The 19,839-nt window shown below is 31.4% G+C and overlaps 2 protein-coding genes across 4 annotated transcripts; one reads left to right on the top strand and one right to left on the bottom strand.

Annotated features, from left to right (window-relative positions):
• On the bottom strand, positions 1,191-4,084 carry LOC109358074 (transcription factor bHLH130-like). Of its 3 annotated transcripts, XM_019602147.1 has the most exons (7): positions 3,229-4,084; positions 2,555-2,790; positions 2,459-2,500; positions 2,056-2,205; positions 1,656-1,721; positions 1,479-1,547; positions 1,191-1,362 (listed from the first exon to the last, which is right to left on the bottom strand). In XM_019602147.1, exons 1-7 carry the CDS (start codon positions 3,635-3,637, stop codon positions 1,309-1,311), a joined length of 1,026 nt encoding a protein of 341 aa, XP_019457692.1. In that variant the 5' UTR covers positions 3,638-4,084; the 3' UTR covers positions 1,191-1,308. The 3 variants fall into 3 exon arrangements, with proteins under 3 accessions (XP_019457692.1, XP_019457691.1, XP_019457690.1); XM_019602146.1 differs by having other exon boundaries at positions 2,459-2,790; XM_019602145.1 differs by having other exon boundaries at positions 2,056-2,217; positions 2,456-2,790; positions 3,229-4,083.
• On the top strand, positions 11,710-12,904 carry LOC109357869 (DNA-damage-repair/toleration protein DRT100-like). The gene has a single exon (XM_019601925.1). The coding sequence runs from the start codon at positions 11,777-11,779 to the stop codon at positions 12,881-12,883; it is 1,107 nt and encodes a 368-aa protein (XP_019457470.1). The 5' UTR covers positions 11,710-11,776; the 3' UTR covers positions 12,884-12,904.

The raw sequence follows: 19,839 nt of genomic DNA on the forward strand, positions 1-19,839 counted from the left end.
TAAGATGATTGTTTTTAGGGTTGTTCTTAATGGAATAAGAACATTTTTATTATGTTTTTTACTATGTCATTCTTATTTTATGAGGAGAGAGATAAATAATGTGAGAAAAAAGTAGTTGATGGGAAACCTAAATAAAAAATAAGAATGATATTTGTATTGTGAGAAAAAAATAGATGTTGTTCTTATTTTATGAAAAGTTATAATAAATTATAAAATAATGTGTGAGACCAAAATAAAAATAAATATGTTGTTTGTCGTTACGGTTGCTCTAACTTCTCTCTTAAAAAAACTCATAATCTCTTCCACCAAATTAACCTCTATCCTTAGATAATACCTAAGCTCTTTTGGGATTTAGAAGGTCCTCACTCTTTACAAATACATGTGAGTTCCACCTAATGTATCAGTAGAGTCAAACCAACATTGGTGATAGATAGTATTCAAAAAGTTATAAAAAGGTAGCTCAATATAATATTTAATGAAGACTAATCATTTTTCACTTAATAAATTCGTCTTTTACATTAAGTTATCTTTATATGGTTAAGTCCAAACATTTTGATAGCAAAGAAGAGTCACAATCCACATATACATATGCTTATACATATACATATATTAGAATGAAATAATAATACCAAAAATGCAATTGATAACCACCGATTTGGCTTTTATGAAAAATTGAAAACACGTGAATATATGAAAGATAATAGAAAAAGATGGGGAGGTAAACGGTGAAGTGTATATGGTATACCACACATATTGTCTAACCAACAATAACACTTCTGACTAGGGACCAATGTTTTTAATGCATTCAATGTGACACAAAACACATAGTCACATACATATTTTCGAAGAATACATTTATTGTCCCATAGTTTTATATCACTTTATGTATTAGGAAGTAAGTATGATTAATCATAAAAATATTTAATAATTATAATTTTAACCTAAATGATTTTTTTCAACCAATCAAAATGATGATATATGAAATAGTACAACAAAGTTTTACACCACTTTTAATGCTCTAATAAAGACATACACTTACAACAACACATTTTGGACACACATGCTTTGCTCATGTGGCATGAAAAGTCAGTTTTTTATGCCATTTTTCTCCTCCACCTCCCCTAACCGTTGAAGAACTAGCACACTACATCTGCATAATTTTTTTTCTCTTTTTTGGGTACCTAAATTTATCTCATTTAGAAGTGTATAAAGAGAAAAAAAGCTGCTCTACATTAATTCTAGCTTAGTAACCAAATTATTACAAACATGTACAGAGACTAGACCAATCTTATCTTCCCCTCTTTCATGTTATTGATCCTGCTTTTGTGAACAGGTACACTTAGACTGACATTCTGAAAGAACCTATATATACACATTTGTGGAAAGAAAATGAGTGACCTGAATTGGTAATGTTTCATGATAATAATAATAATAATAACAAATAACATATTTGAGATGGGTTGGAATTTTTAACATACCTGAACTTCCTTTTGAAGGTCTTTGATATAATGAACAGCTAAATCCAACATGTCTGCTGTGTTTGTTTGCTGCAAAGGAAGAAAAAAAATATACAAGTTGGTGTTTGAGACTACACATTGAATCTACAATAGAATATGTGTGTATGTGTGTAACTAGTTTTGTAGTCAAAATGTTACCTTGTCCATGTTTGGGACTAGATCTTGTAGTTTTCTCATACGTTCACTAATTTTAGTTCTTCTAACCTGAAAACATGCAATTTCCACAAACTTTGGATACTCACACTATATATCCAATCATAACTTTAGTATAATAAATTAATAACTCTATGAAACACTTGTAAAATCAAATTAAGTATAGATATATAGAAACTGTGGAAGAATGTAAAAACTGTATCCTTGAAATGTCGTGTGTGTATAAATGTGTCTGGATAAAGGCATTTATGAATTATTTGATGCTTTCCAAATCAAGTGATGGAAAGAGAACATGGGTTGTCTACTTTACTTTAGAATGAAGAATTCACAGGTACTACTACTAGTGAGAGAAAAAAGGGGAACATTTGGCTAGAATAAAATGTACCCTCTCTGCAATGCTTCTTGGGTGAGTGGCACAGCCTCTCTTGGCACGAGTTTTGCATGGAACAGAATCTGAAAACTGCAGAAACTTCTCAATGGCTGCCATTTCAGATGAAGTATTTGGCATACTCAACTGATGAACCAAATGAGTTTGTCCTTTTTCATTCTGATCAATGACAGAAAAATCATGTCAATAACATTCTGGTGACAAATTATACATCAAATCAAATCAAACCAATGCTACATAGAAAACTGGGAAAAACAGTCTCTAATAAGTAATACTTAATAAACTAATCAGAATACATGACACTGTGACACATTATGTGTGCACCAAGAGCACCAAATTGGTTATACTAGACCAATCACATCATTAATTACAATACATTATAACTTTGGATTGATACCTTAGTCTCTGCTGCATTTAAACTAGAAAATAGTTTTGAATCATCCTCTCTGTGTCTTTTTAAACAAGTAACATTATTAAGCATGATTGCAGAATCATCCCAAGGATCAACACAGAAACCTGTGATATAATCATTGTCATTGCTTTCAGCAAAACCTTCATTGTCTGGATTGTTTTCTCTATTTCCTTTGCCCTCAATTTCAGCTATTGCTGACATTAGCCCTGATGAGGGGTTTGGTTGCTTCTTCAACCTCCTTGAAATAGAAAATTTTGCTTCTTCCATAGTGTTACTACCAGCTGCTCCTAAATTTCTCATGCCTCTGATGCCAGCATGGGCTGCAAATTAAGCTTGCATATTGTCATTATAAATAAAAACCTATGAACTTATTCATGATGTAAAAATAATGTAAAATTTAAAACAAATATGAAGCCTAATATATATCCAAGACTAGCTCAAGCAAAATGTCTAACATAATTATGTTTTTGTTTTTATTTTGCAGGACTATGGTTGTGTAACAAACAAATAATTATTAAAAAGTTGTTAAATTATGTCAATAATTTTAACATTTCTACATATTTGAACTATTTTATATCCAAGTTAAACATTTTACAAATTTAGGGACTTAATCAAGTATGAACCTTAAGTTATGGGGCATTTTTAGACTTCACCACTAGGTAAATCTGAAAACATTAATGCTACATGAAAGAGTTCCTTAGAGTATGCAATATTGAAGTCTCTCAAAAACTTTTGACATGAACATGTTTCATCCTTACCTGAGTTAAGGTTCTGATTTGGCAAAGGTGGTTTTGCAGAGCTTTGATAAAAACCATGAGTAGGAGCAGCAGGGGAATAATTATTACTTTTAATATCACTATGCTGTTTTTGCTCCTTCCATACTACAGGTTCATCATTCACCTTCTGGTTAATAATAATCTCTTCCTTCACTGGTGAGAAACTCTGAGTGAGTGAAACTTCTTCTATAACATCACTACCACCTATACTATTCATAAAGCGTGAGAAGATTTGTTCTGTTTCAGGGCTTGAAGGGTGATTGAAAATGTGCTCATAGAAGTCCTTGTCAATGATGTTGGTAAAATAGGAACTTGGTGCTGATTTGTAACGTGTTAACCCAGATGAAGAATTATTTACCTGATGCTGTTGTTGCTCGAGATCTGACTCCATTATTATGATATATGAAAAACAACAACAAAAATTTATTCTTTTTAGAATTATCCACCAACCCTTCTTATCAGATCAAATCATTTGACTCCATCTGCTGAGAAATTTAACACTTTTTTCTATAAGCCAAGCCTTCAGAGAAGAAAGAACCAATTTTGACCCTTTACTCAGATCTAAAAAGGTATGAATTCACTTATAAGCTGTGTAAGTGTGATGCAGCTAGAGTGCATTAGAATGAGGATAAAGAATATTCAATACAAGAATGGGAAAAGGAAAAAGAAAATGACTGAAAAGAAAGAGAGGGGAATATAACTGGTATATTTTTTTCTGTCACTTAAGAGTTATGAATAGAAGTGATGAAAGTAGGGGTTAAGGCCTAAAGGGGCAAGGACAAGGAGTTTTTTCTATTATTGGAAGTGAATCACTTACTCTCTCTTTCTCTATATCTACACTACTCACGGGCCAAGGCACAACCAACATCTTAAAATAATAATGGTGGATCTAGTGGCTTATTAGACCAAAAAGCTGACCAAAAAGTGAATGGTTTAATTTATAGAAGGGTAGTTATACAATTCAAAAAAGATTAATTATTTATCCAAAAAGTAGATGCCCGTACAAAAAAAATGTATCTCTTTCCATTTAGAATGCCTCTTATTTTAATTTATTATTAGGTTGCTATCGGTCAACCTTGTTATTTCCATTTTATTCTTCTATTTTTTTAAAAAGAGATGAGAGTTTTACTATGCGGTATTTAGCTTTAATTGTTGATTGAGAAAGTTTTTGGATTTGAACGGAAGAAACCTATATATATTCAGGTCTAATTAAGATGTAACTGGACAAAGACAAACCAAATTATGAATATATAAAAGGTTATGGATGCCTTGTATTTATTAAATGCAATTTTCTATTTTTATTATGATACAACGAATTTCCAATAATTTGTAAACCTTGTTTACTTGAAGTAAAATAGGTTTCATTTGCATATTTAAGAAAGAAAAAACACAACTCACTCAAATAATGGAGATTAAGGAGTGTTGTTTAAAGAATAAGAAAGCAAATGATGAGTAGTAGTATTTTAAAAAGGAAAGAGAGAGAAAACAATATTTAATTTTTCTATTTGGGGTTGTGCAGCCAAATAGAATGAAACTAAAACACAGCCATAGATTTAGAGTACCAGATTTGGTATGTTTCCTGTTCTGTTTTACTATATTGCCCTATGTTGGAAGAAAACCATGTGTGTGGCGACTGAGAGGAAAGTGGGCTTTTTGAGAATGAGTGTAAATCTTCTATCCTACAAGTTGTGTCACTGCATCTACCATCCATCACAGTTAAAAAATTAATAATTAATTAATTTTCTGACACAATTGATGATATATTCAGTGATATTACTTGAGGTTGTGCACCACAATATGGTAGAAGGCTGGTACGTGTGTTTCCCATATTTGTTTGTTATGTTTTTTCAATTAAGGAAGTTGAAAATGAAACTCATCAAATTGGCAAAATGGAACACTAACTGAAGTGAGTGAGACTCCATGGAGAGGGAAATGCAGTGTAAAAGTAAAGAAAAAATAATTTATATTGATATTTATATTCTTTTTATTTAAAATGATATTACACTTTTATCCTTAAAATATAAAGGAAAAAGTCACATATTTCTCTATTACTTGAGATGAGTCACTCAACTGAAATGGGTATTATGTAATAGTGCATACTTGGAATCTTATAAAGCATAGTAGAAGATGAATGGAGGCTCCGACTGTGTTGGAGAAATGACTCAAAGGGCACCAAGATGAAGTAAAGATTATTCTATTCTTTCCCTTTTTACCGTTATAGACAAATATACATAATTAAAGGAATATATATATTCTTAAGTCTTAACAAGCACATCCCTACTAATATTATTTTTTTACTTTGTTAGCATACATTTATTTACTAATTTCTTAATCAGATTTTTTATCTGGATTTTAGCTATGTTTTAAAATTTTAACTATAGAGTGAACTGATTGATAACCCATCCTAGTCAATAATGAGATAAACATGTATATAATGATAATGTAAGAGTTTTTTACACTGTCACTGTATCATCTCTCGTTCATTTGCAATCATTATATATTGACTTTAAAAAAAGTAATACAAATGAACGATAAAAGATACACTAATTATGTATATATCTTTACACTGTCAGTACATAGATTTAATACTTGTTATTACTTGGTTGAATTTGTGATTGAACTCTAATTCAAGAGAATTATGATTAAATAGGATGATGTTGTAATCAAAGTGTTTATGGCCAAACTAGCTAATCAACCATATGATTTTTCGACTTTGTAAAAACATTTATTTTCAGTAATAGGTACAACTATGATATTTTTTAACATAAAATAAACATGAAGTACAAGGAATGTTCAGAGTCTAACGTGTGAACAACTTTTGATAGCAAAAGTTGTGATTTCTTTTGTGCGTGGGAATTGGACTTGAAAAAATGTTGTACTTGAGAATGTCTAACAAACTATTTTAGTCTAAACATAATGACTATGTAGTGAGCTACCTTGTTATAAACTATATGGGGCATGAATAAAAGATTAAAACCAATAGTATAGGGAATTAGTATCTCAAAGGATGAGCTATTTTAAAGATAAATTCATCACATGTGAGAGGATTTTAGGTATTTCCTAAAAATTGATGCAGTAAATGTCTCTCAAATATTTCCTTGGACTTCATGTCAATTTTATGGGCATAATCTTTAATAGCATAAAGTAAGAGATTTCATATTGCTTCATAGAAAACCTTACTGAAACTTGTAGCATGGCAACTCTTATAATGGGAAAATTTTCCTCAGCCCTTTCTCTTGAACTTATTTTATTTTATTTAGGTTCATTCTTTGGTAAATCCCCTAAACTTTTTAATAAAAAAATTGTTTGTTTCTTGTAAGAAATACCAATTTTGTTTTGAATAAAATGCATCACTTTCTTTGAACAATAATTGATTGAGCTAAGCTACAAAATTTGCCTAGACCCATAGTACAATAAGGCCTAAATTGTGTTTCAGTCCATGAGGCCATATCAATTATCCACAAAGTGGGTGCATATATCCAAATTATGGAGTTTAGGTGTTTTTTGAAAGGTTTCCACAACTTCATTTGTTTGCCCTTTTAGGGCTAGTCGATTTTAATTGTACGTAGAAAGTACAACACAACTTCGTTTGTTATTTATTATAAGTCATATTTTCTAAATTTGGTGATAAAATGTTAACTATTATTTACTATTAAACAAAAGTAATATAAATAAACAAATAATAAATGATGTAAACAACTTTACCCTAATAATAAATAAATATTAAATTCTTAAGTCCATTTCCTCGTGCGGTCTTTTCCCACCTCATACATTATCCATTAATACTATTTAATTTAAAGTGGGTAAATTATGAATATATGTTACCTTTTCAGCGAGGAATATATGCCAAGATTGCACAGCTGCAATATACAAAAGTATTAATATAAAAATCCCGATTAAAAGGTGGGATTTAAACAAATCGCAGTTTCTTGCTTGAATAGTCATTTTGACTTTGAGGTTCCTAAATGCAACCATCCAGTAATCAAATAAAATAGTCTTGGATGATTTTGGTTAACTCCCATAAAATCTGCAACAATTAATCAATTATTACTCCGGAAGATTTCAGGAATTTTTTCCTCCTAAAATTATGCAATGTCGGCCTATAAATAGTGTAAATTTTTATAAATAGGCCTAAATTTCTTCCACATATATCTCTTTCTTGTCGGGATATTATATATCCAAGCAAATCAAATTATCTATCATTAATGTAAATTAAATTATAAGCAAGTGAAAGGTCGTTCATGTAGTAATTAGATAGCGGGGAATGAAGATAAAACAGATGATAGGTCCTTGTTGCATGACATGTTTGCCGGGGAAGAAGATCACTTATCTTAAATGTTGTCTTACTTTATGTCCTAAGTCAATTAGACTGATTCATTTTATTATTTTTTGTTTTTAAATTTTTATTTTATTCATTATTAATATACAATTGACTTGTAACAGGAAATGTAATATGTCAGGTGATCCTCATCAGTTTTGTGGCGCCTAATACAAGTAATAATAGACCAATAGCATGTATTAATGATTTTTTCTTTCTATACACCATATTTCAAAAAGAGTTTAATATTGATGCACTGATAGTATAAAAAATTATGTATAACTAGTGCATCATTCACCTTTTATTTGAATTACTTTTTGTGAAAAATCAAACATAATTGAAAATGAATGGAAGATAACGAAGTAACAGTGTAAAAAACTCTTACACTATTGGTATATACATCTTTTTCTCTTTCAATATTTCATTTGTGGTTTATTATAAGTCATATATTTTTAATTTTTTTTGGTGATCATGATTATAATGTATTACTTTATACTTTATTTGTCACAATATCCCCATAAAACTGAAAATCAACAATAATAAAATAAATATGAATGTATCTCGTCAGTGTAAAGATTAATATATACTCACTACATTATTCACAATGTATTTAGATTTTTTTTTTGAAAAAATTAATGATAAATAATGAAATGATAATATATAAAATTTATATGGTGCATATATTCTTTCTTAATAAATATTGCATAATTTTACATATCATTACAGTCAATACATATATTCCCTCTAATAAAGTATTACATATACTACCTCCAAATGCTCCACCAAATTTTATTTCTTCTCTTTACTATGGATTGATCAGATATTATTTTTCCATAGTTACTCAATCATAGATGCAATGCACAATTTTCAAAGTTTTTAATTTATTAGTTTTACCTTGATCCAGGACAAAAAAGTTGCAATTTTTTACTAAGATATTGGGATGGAGGGTGTAATTTATATGCGGAATTTATTATTTTCTCTTATTCCTTATTCGCACTTTGCTAATTCGATTAAAAATGTCTTCTAATAAGTCCCAAAAATTAATTGCATGCTTTTATATTGTGTGACACTTATTCACCAAAAAAATATTGTGTGACACTTATATTTCGCACCTCTAAATAGGAGAATACCCATAGAGGATTCCATTAATCATATTAACACTTGAAGCCATATCAGTAAAATTATCGTTATAAAGGGAACTATATTAATCTCCCATGAAATCTGACTTATAGTTTACATCGATCTTTCTTGTTTAAGTAAGAGATATAGGGTGAGTGTAACTTTTAAAATTAAAATGACATATATGGTGTAATTAAGTCAAAATTGAGCAAGGGTTAATATTTAATATGTTGATCTAAATTTAAAATGTGTCAGATATTATCTTGGATTTCTTTCATCATTATCAAGACATAATAAGTTGATTTGGAAATAATAAGATGATATTTAGCGTTGCAATTGGATTCCTACAATGAGGACCTTATTATGATTCCTATTTTAGTAAGAGTGATGATCATTGTGGAACTTATAAGGTTTAAAAGAGATCTCGGGTTCTTGTTAGTTAGATTTCATGCTTATATATAATGAGTTTTGATAAATTAAATAATGTTTTTCTGACCAATATTCCTATGGCTATGATAATGTTTGGAAAACTAAATATATGCTTTGAAGGATGTGACTTATAAACATTAATATTATCACCAAATTAAAATAGTTTTTCAACTATGCAAACGAGCATTTTATAACACTTTGTATAATACTAGTGTGTCAGATTTTAGAAAGAAAGAAAGAAAAACGAAAACCCTTAAAATCATCTCACATATACACTTTATGACTTTAAAATCATCTTATTATTTATGTTTTCTTCTATTCTTATCCAAAATTTAACTTACAAATAATCCATTAGGAGTTTTTTGTTGGTACATTTCTTTTACATATAAGATTATATATATATATATAAGATAACAAATGTATTAATAGCGTTTGAGTTTTATACATTGTTACTGTATCATCTGACATTCATATCTAATTATTATTGATTCTTCAAAAAAAATATATAAATAAATAATAGATAATATACTGACTGTGTATAAATCTTTACTATTATGATATATAGATATTCTTCTACCTGTTCAGTTTTGCTAAAGTTTTATCAGTATAAGAATGGCATGTTTGTTATTTACCCATGACAGAGAGAGTGAGTCCCTGGATTCCATGACCAACCATGCATCTGAATGAAGATTATTTTGCACATGTATACACATGCTTTATTGGCTGTCACCTGACCTTAAGAAATGGCAGGATCATATGAGTTATTGTCTTATTGGTTCAGTCAATTCATATACAAATTTGAGGGTTTCTAAAATAACCCAAAGTGGCAGGTCTTGTGTGAAATCTTGGTAGAAACAAACAATTAACATAATTAAACCACTTTATTCCTTAATCTATCCCATCATTATTACAAGACATCATTTAAAGGATTTTGGTGGTCTTTTTTATGATATGTTATATTTGTATGGGTATTATTTTGTTTCCACACTTGCACATATAAAAGCTTTCACTATCTCAACTTATTTTGTTGTTGTCATTAAAGTTAATATCAAACAAAGAGAAATGTTAAATAAGGTCAAGCTTGTAATATTATAATATTTTCTTTAAAAATCAAGAAAAACAATTATTTTCAGCTGAAGTGTGGTAAATTTTTAATGACTTCAAAATTCACTCCTTCCCATAAAGGAAGCATAAAATATGATGGGACAAAATTTTCTGCATTCACTCGCTGCTCTGCTTTCATGCAAAACAAAGGAGCTACAATAATTGAAAACGTACATATGCACAAGCAACAATTTATGCAAATTATTCATTATTGCCTTCAAACCATTGGGAATATATATATAGGAAGAAATGAAGAAGGAAGCCTCATATATTTATTCACTTTCCATCCTCAATATGAGATAGACATAGATCCCTTCATATATATATAACCTACATACAGGTGCCATCAAATTCAACACAGTAAAAAAGTGTCGATTAAATTAGTAGTCATAATCAATGGGGAAAACAAACATAAAATAGCAAATTAGAGAAAAGAAAGAGACCTAAATCATGAAGTTAAATAAATTAGAATGTGCAGATGTGATTGATAAATCTCTTTGTGCCTAAAATCGAGTGATTAGGTAAATATGATTAATTAGAAATAATTGAAGGTCCTAATACAAGGTGTCAGACAAGATAGACAGCTTAATTATGTAGAGTTCTGGCACTGGACCTGTCGCCACTACCATGTGCATCCTTAAACTCTCCATCTCTGTTGTATATATTACACTCCGGACAAGGATCTGCTGTTCCATGTTCCAAACTCTGTTTCAGACTAATCATATTATAAATGAAAAATATTTTCTTTTATTGCACTCACACTATTTTCTTTGGAAATAAATCTCACAATGTCTGCTTGCTTATTATATGTAGTATAAATACATTCCATATTACTTCTCATATGGTTAAATTTTAGATATAATTTTTATGAGGTAATATATTGTTTAGGTAAACAGAATTTGATAATTTCTAAAATTATTTTATTTAAAAATAATTTTAATTCTAAACTCTTAAAACTTTATTTATGTCATGTATCATACACCCTATGATATTAGAGAGAATTTGAATATGAAATTATAGGATACTAGATTGGGTGGTGTTCTTTAAACAATTCACAAATCACTATCACATTATAATGAAGATTTTTTCAATACAGACTCAAACTTAATCCTTCATTAGGGGAAATCAAACATGACATGCACTATTTCATTCACCTAATAATGCAAACATTCATTATCTTATTCATCTAACCCATTCATATGTTGTTTTCTTTTGGTACATATTCATATGTTGTTTTATCACCAAATAATGTTTTTTGAATAAATTATTTCTAATATTTATCCTTATTAGTTTACAACATTTATTTCTAATTAGTTAAAATGACCAGCAGGGACAATTTCGAAGGAAGTAGGAAAAAGAGAAATTGATTAATAATCCAAAACTTCCCCAGTTAGGAACTAGTGTATTCATTATTAGTGAGACAGCTTAATCAACAGTATAAATCACGTTGTCATCATTCATAGTCCCTATATATATATATATATCATGCAGCTTCATATCTTCTCACAGAGAGACTATATTTCACAAAATCGGAGAGTGCAAATAAACTTAACAACCACCATGGGTGGCGGTTGCTTTATACAATTAACAACAGTAGCAGTCTTATTTCTCTCCCTAACCTCCTCCGTGCTGTCATGTCCACCGTCTGATAGGGCGGCGCTGCTAGCTATCAAGGCAGCTCTCAACGATTCATACCTCGGCATATTCAACACATGGACCGGCGCCGACTGCTGCCACAACTGGTACGGCGTCAGTTGCGACCAGGAGACTCGCCGCGTCGCCGATATCAACCTCCGCGGCGAGTCGGAAAAGCCGATTTCCAATAATGCTCACCGCACAGGTTACATGACCGGTTACATTTCGCCGGCGATATGTAAGCTTACTCGCCTCTCCAGCGTCACCATCTCCGACTGGAAAGGAATCTCCGGCGAGATCCCGCGCTGCATCTCCGATTTACCTTTCCTCCGAATCCTCGACCTCGTTGGAAACAAAATCTCCGGCACGATCCCGCCGGAAATCGGCAAGCTCCACCGGTTGACAGTGCTCAATGTTGCCGACAATCTGATCTCCGGCAAAATCCCACTATCAATAACCAACATAAAAAGCTTGATGCACTTGGACATCCGTAATAACTTCATCTCTGGGCCTATTCCACGCAGCATAGGCCGACTTAGAATGTTAAGTCGAGCTTTGCTAAGTGGTAATAGGTTGAGTGGAACAATTCCAGCCTCAATTTCTCGTATTTATCGTTTGGCCGATCTAGATCTATCTCGAAATCAAATATCTGGGTCTATTCCGAAATCGATAGGTAAGATGGCTGTTCTTACAACGTTAAGTTTAGATTTGAATAAAATTTCAGGACAAATTCCAATCACTCTTCTTAGTTCAGGAATTAGTGACTTAAATTTAAGTCGCAATGCCTTAGAGGGTAATATACCAAACGCATTCGGGGCAAGATCTTATTTTACTGCTTTGGATTTGTCTTATAATAACTTGAAGGGGCCTATACCAAAATCTGTTTCATCTGCTTCTTATATTGGACACTTGGATTTGAGTCACAACCATCTTTGTGGCCAAATTCCAATAGGTTCACCTTTTGATCACCTCGAAGCTTCGTCGTTTGTCTATAATGATTGCTTATGTGGGAAGCCACTCAAAACTTGTTAATCTTTGGATAATTATGGCTACCATGTACTAAACAACCTCTCTCAATTAAAAATGTATTTGCTTTTATTTTGAGCATTTTGTAATTTGTATTAGGGAGATACGTGTTTATTAGTTAACTGATTTCATGTATTTGTGTTTCTGACTATGATCATGATAAATATAAATGGTGCCAAACTAAATAAATGTACAAGGTTTTTTCCCATCCATGCACGTCATTTTTGCATGAATTTGGAAACTTATCGCAAGTCTTAAAAGTGCTCTTTTTTGGTCATATGTTAAAAGTGATTATTGTGGAAAGGAAATGTCGCTCTAAAATCCCATGTCATTTTCTCTTTGTCATTGTTTTAGTGAATCATTTCTTTCGTGGACCTTTTAGCGCATAATCATTCCATCCTTTTATATCAATAAACTTTATATGGATAATAATTGGATACTTTTTAATAGACTGTTTAATAAATTAAAATAAGGTTTTTTTTTGTGAAACTAAACGCATAATTTATTAGATGTGTTATATGAATAATGAAAATGTCACAATCTCTAGAATTAATCAAATTTTCTCTATTTCACTTACTTTTTATATTATATCCATATACACATCTCTAAAAAGGGATTGTAGCTTTTCTGAAAGCCAAAAGCTAATATTGAGAAGTATAAATAATTGTTTTCACATTTTTGTTATTGTTTTCAATAAATGCCAACTTTACATTCTGTTGTGCAATGACTCATATCTCTAGATAACAACAATACAAGTTATGGGTTTGGGCTAATATAAATGAGTTGAGGTAGAGAGCTATATATATTTATGTTATGTAAACCTAATGTAAAAAGGAGAAGAATAGTAAAACACTAATCCTAATTCTCTAATAATATATAGTGGTAGCCACTCAACATTCCCGAGGACGTAGGCACAATTGGCCGAACATCGTTACCAAATCTCTTGTGTTATTCTCTTGTCTATGTACTCTTTACTATTTGTTTGTTCACTTGTTCCCAACAATTGATATCAGGTGGCTCTTAACCTAGGTGTCAAATTCAAGGTGGGGAAGTTCGATGGAACTGGTAATTCCAGATTGTGGCAAATGAGGGTTAAGGATGTGTTGGCTCAACAAGGTCTATCAAAGGCGTTGTGTGAGAATAAACTAGAGGGTATGGATCAATTGAATTGAGAAGAGTTGAAGGAGAAGGTTGCGAGAACTATACGGCTCTGTCTATCAGATGAGGTGATGTATCATGTTATAGATCTGACGTCACCAACAGAGGTATGAGAGACATTAGAGAAACGATTCATGTCCAAGTCTCTAACAAATAAGTTGTATTTGAAATAGAGACTATATGGCCTGAAGATGCAGGAAGGTGCTGATTTGCAACAACATCTCAACAATTTTAATCAAGTGATCAATGACTTGCAGAAACTTGATGTGAAGATTGATGATGAGTACAAAACAATAATATTACTGCGTTCTTTGCCAAATTCCTATGAACACTTGGTGACAACATTGACGTACAGGAAAGACTCAATCAAACTGGATGAGATCACATCTGCACTTTTGTCCCATACTCAAAGAAGACAGAATGTAGGTGAAGGGTCTCAGAGTGATGGTCTTTATGTGAAAGGGAGCCGAGCGCGTGGGAGGAGACAAGGCAGAGGAGGTCCTGCCAAAGCGGAAAGACCAAATTCCAGGGGCAGAACACCAATAGAGTGTTATAAGTGCAAACATACTAGGCATTACAAAAAAGATTGTCCCAATGAATGGAGTCCTATCAAGTCGGTGGAGAAAGATGAAGTATCTACATATACAAATGTTGCACAAATAGATGACTCTGGTTACAACAGTGAAGTTGATCTACTACATGTATCATCAAATTATAGTACAGATGAGTGGATACTTGACACTAGTTGTTCCCACCATATGACACCAAACAGAGAATGGTTCACCACATACAAGGCAGATAATTTTGGTTTCGTGTATCTCGAAAATAATAAAGCATTTGAAATTATTGGTATGAGAGAACTCAGAATTATGATGGATGATGGTGTAGTGAAGACGTTATGTGAGGTTAGACATATACCAGATTTGAAGAAGAATTTGATTTCTTTGGGGACATTGCATGCCAAATAATTTAGCTATAGAGCTGATGGGGACAGTGATATTCTTCGAGTACGCAAAAATGCTCTGACTGTGATGAAGGGTAAAAGGACTGTAGGGAACACTTACAAATTGTTAGGGAGAACAATTGTAGGTGGAGTTGCTGGAGTGGTTGAAGAGATCTTAGTAGATTCAGACCATGGTACTACAAAATTATGGCACATGTGTTTGAGACATATGAGTGTGTGTGGTATGACAGAACTATGCAAAAGAAGACTGTTGAGGGGAGTTAGCAAATGCAAGCTAGATTTGTGCAAGTACTGTGTGCTTGGGAAACATACACGAGTTAGTTTCAAGAATGGCCAACACAAGACTCAGAGCATTCTAGGTATTTTGTTACCTTCATTGATGACTTTTCTCGTAAGGTCTGGGTATATTTTTTGAAGCATAAGTCAGAAGTCTTTGCCAAGTTCAAAGTTTGGAAGGCAGAGGTAGAGAACCAGTCTAGCATAGTTTCAAATACATGAGGTCAAATAATGATATGAAGTACAAAAATTCATAGTTTCAGAAATTCTGTGAGGAACATGGCATTCAGAGACACTTTTCAGTGAAGAAGACTCCTCAGCAGAATGGTGTTGTAGAGAGGATGAATAGAACTCTTACAGAGAGGGCCAAATGTATGAAACTGAATGCTGGACTTTCCAAATGATTTTGGGCAGAGGCACTTAGTATGACATGTTATGTCATTAATAGATCACCATGGACTTCATTGGATGGTAAAGTTGCAGAAGAAGTATGGACATGTAACCCAGTCAATTATAATATGTTACGCATATTTGGTTGTCCTGCTTATGTACATGTATCCAGCGATGATCGATCCAAACTTGATCCTAAGTCAAAGAGGTGTATCTTCATTTGATATACCAAAGGGGGTTCAAGTTTTGGGATCCAGTTTCAAGAAAGGTGGTGTTGAGCAACGATGCAGTGTTTGATGAAGATTGATGATTTTCGCCAAGGTGGAGATTGTTGTGTAATGACTCATATATCTAGATAACAACAATACAAGTTATGAGCTTGGACTGATGTAAAAGGGTTAGGGTAGATGGCTATATATATTTATGTTAGATAAACCTAATGTAACAAAGAGAAGAATAGCAAAACACTAATTCTAATTCTCTAATAATATATAGTAGTAGCCGCTCAACGCTCCTGGGGACATAGGCATAATTGACCGAATCTCCTTACCAAATCTCTTGTGTTATTTAAGTTTTCAATAAATGCCAACTTTACATTCCATAAATTTATATGTTTTAGGTTAACTAACAAGTTTTAGCTAGCCATACAACTAGTTTCCTAAATGATTAAATCATTTTTTTCAATTAGCTATCTAATTATATATCAACTTTTAGTTACAATTTCATTCATATTATCTTGTTTCACAAATTTTATTTACGACTTTCTAGGATTTTTTCTAAATTGAGCATTAGAATTAGTGAACATACATAATTTTATTTCCAATATAAGATGTTATGATAAATAGAAGGAAATCCACCTCATAGAATTGCTAAAGTCCAATTTCCATACTAGGGATAAATGTTCATGTATTGAGTGAAGAAGGACATACGGTCACGCTAGACCAAATAATAAATAGAAGCTCGAGCTATAAGAATTAATTACAATTATAGTACCATATATCATTTGGAGCTTGGGTGCGCTTTTACTCCCATATGAAGAGATAAGGGTTGGACAAGGCTTAATAACAAATAGAAGTTCAAACCATGATAACTCTTAAAAGCTGCTATGCCATAATGGAGTTAATGGGGCTCTTATTCCCATATAAGATTGAGAAGGGGCCAAGATCGAACACTACCAATGGAAGTGGAGGAAACACGGATCTTAATCTAAGCTTTAGGATGAACTACAATATTTAATTACTATTAATAACTAAAATTAATTTAGTAATGAATAATATAAATAAACATATATAATTGGACTAGATGTAAAATTTTCAGCTATTTCCTTTTCATATAAATCATTATGGTGTCTGCAAGAAATTCATCTTCTATATTACTACGTAATTTTGTTTGGTTGTTTACATTATAGAAAAATATATTTATATTGTAGTTGAACCACAATAGCCAAAATAAGACGGATAACTTGATAAAACAAAATATGACTAAAGACATATAATTTAGAAATTTTCAAACTTGAATGACTAATGAATCCAAGAAAAAATATTGAAATTGACATTTTAAACTAATCTTTTGTTTCTCATTGAAATTTATAGGATAAATTTTTTGGACAAAAAATATAATCATATTAAATGATATAAGTATCCTTAGAGTATATATTATGATTACACACATAATCTCTTTATCAAATATAAAGTCATTACGAATTCAAATGAAGTCATATTATTATAAGCAACATCATCATCTATATGTATAAGAGATTTTGATCCATCATGTATAATTTTTAGAATGACCATACAAGTTGCACTATATTTATTTAGCAAGTTACGAATTAAATAAATATGTGAGTTCCAACTAGTATCTCCATAAAGACGTCATTTGAGTGTAGTAGGTAAATGAATTATATATCTCTTATTCGAAAAAATGTGTCATTCTATGTGTCATTTTTTATAATTAAAAGTTTAATAATTAACTAATTTTATGGTTAACCACAATAAGTGATATATAGAACAACACACTTTATGAGATAACAAATATATTTTCTTAAAAAAAACATTTTAGAAAAATTCAGGGGCTGCTGCCCCACCTGCCCTTTGGAACATCCGCCCATGAGACTACTAGCAACTAAAACAAATCATTAATTAGACAATCATAGAATCAGAGAACTCAATCCACACAAAAATAATTGGATTAAGACTTGGGAGTGACTCTATGTTACCGTAACACGTGAAACCTATATTCCACGCGCTCGACTAAGAGCATGGCCCAATAAATTGGTATTGATGTTGCAAAAAACTCTCGAAACTTCTAGACACGTGTTGTCAGATGTTGAAATCTTAATGTATCTGAAGGAATTGTAAGAGTACTTAGAGCAACTATAATGATTATTCTTAAAGTTGTTCTTAATAAAATAAAAATATTTTTATTATGTTCTCCATAATATCATTCTTATTTTCTAACCTTTGTTCTTAAATAAGAAAATTTCTTGGTTGTTCTTGGACAAGTGAAAGTAATGATAAAGGGAAATGTTAGGGGAAAAAATAGATGTTGTGAGACCCAAATAAGAATAATATTTACTATTGTGAAAAAAAGTATATGATATGCTTATTTCATAGAAAGTTATAATAAATTATAAAATGTGAGAGCCAAGAATCAAAATTGTATTTGTTGGAGATGTTGTTAGAGTTCTTATACAGTCAAAATAGTACTAATCCCAACATCTTCAATTCAATCATAATCAAAGTATATCAAGGTTACACCCTTCTTTTCTTGGGAGCACATCTTCTACCCAAAACAATGTATACTCTATGTGTCACTATTTATGATTGGTGAGATTAATTATTAAATTTTTAATGTTAATTTTTTTTAACCAATTATAAATAGTGGTACATATAGCGACACATAAGACAAATTAAAGCTTAATGTAAATATGATGTGTCTTCCTTCATATGAACTTATTATTCATTTGGACTAAAAATTTACATAAGCATACTAGTTTAAGGTCTAACAGAGATGAGCAGCCCAGAAGTTATTGGCCCAAGTGTAGGAGTAACCCACTTAAAGCATGCCAACAAAAAATCCTGGACATGCTGGAGATATGGGTCAGTTATTGGGACTGAGATCTTCCGTCCCAAAATACATATGTTCCCCGTCTCTAACCAATAACATTGTACTTAATAATATCAAATTGTTAGTTTTTATTTTTATGAATTTTTATTTTATGTACGTATCACTTTTCAATTAGTTGGACATAAAATAAAGACATAATTGAAGACAGCTGATGTCCCAGTTGTGACTATCTTTTTAACTGTAATTACTTATCTTGCTCAAGATACCTGACCCCACTTCTAGTAACTGATGGCAACATTTCCAAAGTCACATCTCACAAAAAATCTTGGTTGTAAACAATAGGCAAAACAAGGTTGAAATATACACTCCTAACCCTTCTACTACAATTGAGTTGATCATTTGATTCTTACTAGAGGAAGGAGAAAAGACGTTGGAGTCAAGCAAGGAGAAAACAGCATAAAGCCAATATCAGCTAGAGGCGCGTCTTGACTTCGGTAAGCCACTCTTTAATAAAAGCTTGCTTGTAATTCAAACAAATTTGTTAAAAGTATGCTATCTATACCTTATAATAATTGATTTTGTGCATCTAAGTGTCAATGTAGATAACCTTTAAAAATCAAGGAAGAGGAAGGAAACATGGAGTCACATGTTAAAGGAATACAAATCATATCCAAATATTGGAGAGTCTAATACTAGAATACAATAAAAGAAAATTTTTGTTAATTATTAAATTTATTTTGCTAATTTTTTGCATAAAATGTCGATATCTTTGTCCTGTAGACTCTCCAGTGTTGGAGAGACATCCGTACTCCAGCTAAAAACATATTGTCTCATCTCATGTGTTAGATATGAACTTAATTATAGTAAAATCAGAAGTAATTACACTATTTTGTCTCAAATTTGGGTTAATTAGATCTGATATTTATCCAATTTTTTTTGACTTCCTTCAAGGTTTATTTTCATTATTCATATACACCCTTGATGTGAACAAGTGGTGATCCCAAATAAAAACTCAATTGTGTTGACCGAAATTTGGTGTGATTTTCACTTACTCTGTGATGTTCTGTAAATTAAATCCATAACCGTAAGAAGAAAGAGGTGACATCAT

The sequence above is a fragment of the Lupinus angustifolius genome, chromosome LG10 (assembly GCF_001865875.1).
Source record: "Lupinus angustifolius cultivar Tanjil chromosome LG10, LupAngTanjil_v1.0, whole genome shotgun sequence".
NCBI lineage: Eukaryota > Viridiplantae > Streptophyta > Magnoliopsida > Fabales > Fabaceae > Lupinus > Lupinus angustifolius.